Below are 4,656 nucleotides of genomic sequence, written 5' to 3' on the forward strand. Positions count from 1 at the left end.
TGATGTTGAAAATCATTTGAAGGTTATTTAAGTTTGATAATAATATAGGTTGAGGATAAAATATTTATCTTTTTACTCAATTTTATAAAAGAAAAAAAAAACATGCGTTGAACAAATTTTTTTATCCAAACAAGTCTTGATGACTGTATTTTTGAGGTGTCAAATTGGACGACTAGGATTAGACAAATAATAAATTAACGGTTCAGATTTAATATCTTATCGTAGTTGACCGTAGTCATCCGTAGTCGTCCGTAGTTGACGACTACGCTAGAATTTTTATCTATTCTTAATCTATCTACTCACACAAAGATGATTAATGCTCTAGAATTATAATTATGGTTTAATCTTACAAATGTCGAATAGTAAGGAAACTAATAAAATCAAAATGTGATTAGGGAGGAAGCTTTGAGCTCCTCTTAACTTCTTAAGGCATAATGATCACTTTTACAGAGAGAAATAAGAGAGATTAAGAGAGAGAAGAGAGAGTTAACATAACACCGATACAATTATTCTACTCCATACAATGATACAATAGTACTACTGTATCATTGATAGAAGATTATTTTTAAAAGGTTAAGTTTAAAAAAAAAAAAAAAAAAATTCTACAATTATATTTATAGAAATAACCATAAACAAAAAATTATCTATTATTTATATAGAAGATATCTACAAATCGTATTACAAATCGTTTTTCAAAAAAGAAGATATATACTAATCAAATCATTCATATATATCACATAAAATCATTATACAAAAATACATAAAATATTAAATGCAAATAAAATCGATGACCCAATATAATGTATATAAGAACCTCTCTGTATAGTGTATACTACAGTTTGCGTGTTAAAACCCTAATGAATATGGCGCAACCAAAAATAATGGAGAATGATAGATTGAGTTTACTCCCAGACACAATCCTTATACACATCATCTCCTTCCTTCCAATCAAATCTGCCGTAATCACCTCTGTGTTGTCTCATCAATGGCGTTATCTCTGGACTCACATCACTAACGTCGTCTTCACCCCAACTTGTCTTCCTTCTCGTCGTTATAATTCTTCTGCACCTCTTATTTTCCCGAAGCTTCCCTTTCCGAAAGTAAACAGTTTTTATCTCTGTTTGTCGAGGGATTTTTATGATTTTTCCAATGCGGAATCTTGGATTCAGGATCTATGCACACGAAATCCAGAGCAAATTGTGGTTGAATCGAATATACCTACTACTATATCTACGGGTACTTGTTTTTTTCAATGTCAATCTCTAGTTGTGCTTATGTTGACTAAAAATATTTGTGTTTCTCCTCCTGGTTGTGGATTTGTTGTAAATCTTCCTAAATTAAAGAAACTACAATTATCTGGATATTGGGATGATGCGTTGGCTACAATTATTAGGGGTTGTCCACTATTGGAAGATTTAAATCTGGTGATCACGTCTCACGGTAATTGCTATATATTTGATCATTTGTTGGATTTATCGGCTCATTATATCAAGAAACTGGTTATTATTAGAGCATATGACTATAACTTTAATCCAACCTACCAACTTGTAGTTAATCTGTCAAAGCTAGAAGAAATTACATTACATGTTCCTTTTGGTTTAGCGAATATTTGTTTTGTTGGGTATTCTAGTGCATTAGTAAGTGCAGAATTTAGATTTACTAAGAAAATTAATTTTGGTAAGGAAATTAATTACCTGAGTCGTATAGCAGGACTTGCGCACTTGATTTCTCAAGTAAGATCCCTTAAAATAGATAACTATGCTTTGGAGGCTGTTTGTAGTTTAGAAAATGAAGTTGTTCTTGGGATGTATTATGATTATTGTGAGATACCTAGTTGGAGTTGGAATGATGTGGTGCTTTTACTACAATGTTGTCCCTCTTTAGAGGTGCTCAAAGTAGAAATATCGAGATACTTAACAAAAAGAGATGCACTCGAGCATTGGCCTTCTTGTTGCAGCCCTTGCTGGAGTCGTTTAAAGAGGATCAAGATAAGATATATTAGTGAGGGTGGTGCTGATTTTGAGATGATAAAGTACATTTTGAATTGCGGAAAAGTGTTGGAATTGCTATCGGTTCATGTTTCTATACGAGGTAATAAAGCAAAAGTCTCAAGGCAAGAAGATGTGTTGTGTGAGAAATTCTTTAGTCTTCATAATCCCTCAGGTTGTGAGATCAAATTCCGTGGTCAATATGTCTCCTCTTCAAGTAAGGACTTCATTCCTAGTCATCGAAGTGTTCGCTTGCACCTTGGCTAAACACAAAGTAATTTATCAGAAATCTTTTGGTTCGGGATGCCAAGCTCTTTTGGTTCATGTCTAACTCTAAGAATATATAGTGGTGTTCTTTATTTTGTCTAGATATATCATTTTCTCTTTACCTTATTATCTTGGTTTGGTAAAATAATTTGTTTTAGTCTCCTCTGTTTCCTATGAAGTGAGGGATCTCTTGGTTTCATTTTGGCTTAATTAATATACCATTCTTGGTGGTGCAGTATGATGCTACATATATCAATCTTTAGCAAATTCTGAACTGATAACTCTATATCATAACAAATTCATAGTTTTTAATGGTCTGATGCATTAGCTTTTAATTCACACTATCCACATTGAAAGGATTTTGAAATTCTCAGTGCCAAATTTGTACGTTTGGCTGTGCAATGTTCTATTTGCTTCTTGCCCCTCTGGTGAGTTGATCGCTACATCTCAATCTTTTTACATGTTCTCGAGTAAAACGTGTTCCTTCTTTGATGTAAAAATATAGTCAAGACATTTTTCTCAAAAGAAATGTTTTCTCAAAAGGTTGTGCTACTTTGTTGTGGTGTTGTGTAAAGGATTGTAATTATATAGAATATATAACCAATTCTTAAAATTTTGATCGCTTAGAAAGGGCAAAAGAAACTAATGTAGACTACTTTGGAATGGCCTATACTTCCCTTTTTTTTATGATACAAAATGACCTTATTAAGAATTTTATCTCACATATGATATTAATGAGTGTTATTGATTAAATAAAAACTAACTATAGTTAGCTTTGAAAAAAAAAAAAAACTAAAAATTAAAACCACCAACCCAGCCACCACATTCACCCTCATTCCCACCAGATGTAGTCAGCACCACCTCCAAACTCACCGGAGCCACCGAACCCCCGCATCTGAAACGCCGACCCGCCGGAGCCAACAAATAGCTGCTACACATTGACAATCCAATTGAACTCCATTATCAAATTAAGCTCCGAAAATCACATAAAATACTTCTAGCATAAGAAAATCAACAAAATGGTTCTTTTTCTATAAAATTTCATAATTACAGTAATAACAATCAATAGTTCAATAATCCACCTTAGAAAAACCCCAATTTGAAATAATAAATCAAAGATAAACCCTAGATTTTGTAATTGATAATTGATGATTAAAATTGAATCTTAATTGAGATGGAGAAAAGAAAGATCAGAAGCCGCTTCAAGGGAACCTGGGAATATGCTTCAATGGAGGAGAGAGAGGCGCAGCGTAACAGTGATTGAAAGCTCCAAATGAAGACTCATGACACGAACTCAAGATGGTCACAAGGTCGAGTTTCAAACCTCACTATCTTGGCGGTGGTCGGGCGGTCAGGGGGGTCTGGGTGGCGTCGTCGGCGATTGATGGAACCTGGGGTAGTGTTGCCGGAAGGGAGATGGTGGTTGGGCAGATGGTGGCTGGTTTTAGGTGGTTGGGGTTAATTTTTTTTTTTTTTCTTTTTTTTAAAAAAATAGAAATCTAACCATAGTTAATTTAATGAAATAAGGTTATGAGTGAAATGAAATTTTTAACTAAAGTCATTTAGTATAATAAAAAAAAAGGGAGGTCACCATTGATGCGTAGCAGAAGTTGGAGGTTTGGAGCTGAGAATCGGACTTTTAATAAAAAAATTATCTCCGGCGCATGAATGCAAGATAATGGCTTTAAACAAGTAGTAGGACTAGCTAGGCATGGAAAGGCACTACTATTAAGGTGATAGTAATTAGTAAACAAAAAGTTGCTGAAAAAGTTATTGTGAAGCTTCTTCCCTGAATTCCTGATCATTTAGCTATTCTCCTTGCTTGTGCTCTTGTCGAGTTTAACTCCACAAGCTGATCTTTGCAGAATTGCAGGTGTTGTAGTTATCAGCGCGTTAAAGCACTGAGCAGAGATTATGGGTAAAGTATCTGCTGTCGATTTGGCTGCTATTGTTGAGAAGTTGAAGGCCTATATATAATTGTCACTTTGGCTAAGTTGGTTTGCTGAATTTGACTAATGTGCCAAATATTAATTAATCGTACTTAATTTAAGTCGTCACATCTCCAAACTCGATCAAGGGAGGGGAACTCCACATAAATAAATTCCACAACTTTACAAAGAATAGAAGTGTATAACCCCCTGAAAGGGTCAACAAGCAACAAAAAATTAGCTAGCAGATAGTCTAATTAAGTTGACACTTTAGATAGTATGGAGTTGTAGCTTTGATTTCTTCATGTAAAGATCATTTTGGAGGGAATTTTCCCTCCTAAACTCTATTTATCTTTTTTATTTTAATAATTTTTGCAAAATTATTAATTTGCCTTGGAACTTTATTGCATTCATAAATTATTTACTGGTATGATTAATATTTGAGCTACATCTTTCTAGGGATTTTTTGACTT

General features: G+C 33.8%; 1 protein-coding gene across 1 annotated transcript; it reads left to right on the forward strand.

The window, feature by feature from the left end:
* Positions 1 to 863: 863 nt before the first annotated feature.
* LOC145606975 (F-box/LRR-repeat protein At3g26922-like) lies at positions 864 to 2,255 on the forward strand. Its single transcript, XM_081662781.1, has one exon. The coding sequence runs from the start codon at positions 864 to 866 to the stop codon at positions 2,253 to 2,255; it is 1,392 nt and encodes a 463-aa protein (XP_081518907.1).
* Positions 2,256 to 4,656: the final 2,401 nt, after the last annotated feature.

This window comes from Chenopodium album, chromosome 23, assembly GCF_948465745.1.
Source record: "Chenopodium album chromosome 23, dcCheAlbu1.1, whole genome shotgun sequence".
In the NCBI taxonomy this organism is placed as follows: Eukaryota; Viridiplantae; Streptophyta; class Magnoliopsida; order Caryophyllales; family Amaranthaceae; genus Chenopodium; species Chenopodium album.

Bases quoted from the DNA above. Each gene is read 5' to 3' on its own strand.
- LOC145606975 (XM_081662781.1), top strand. From the start codon at position 864: ATGGCGCAACCAAAAATAATGGAGAATGATAGATTGAGTTTACTCCCA.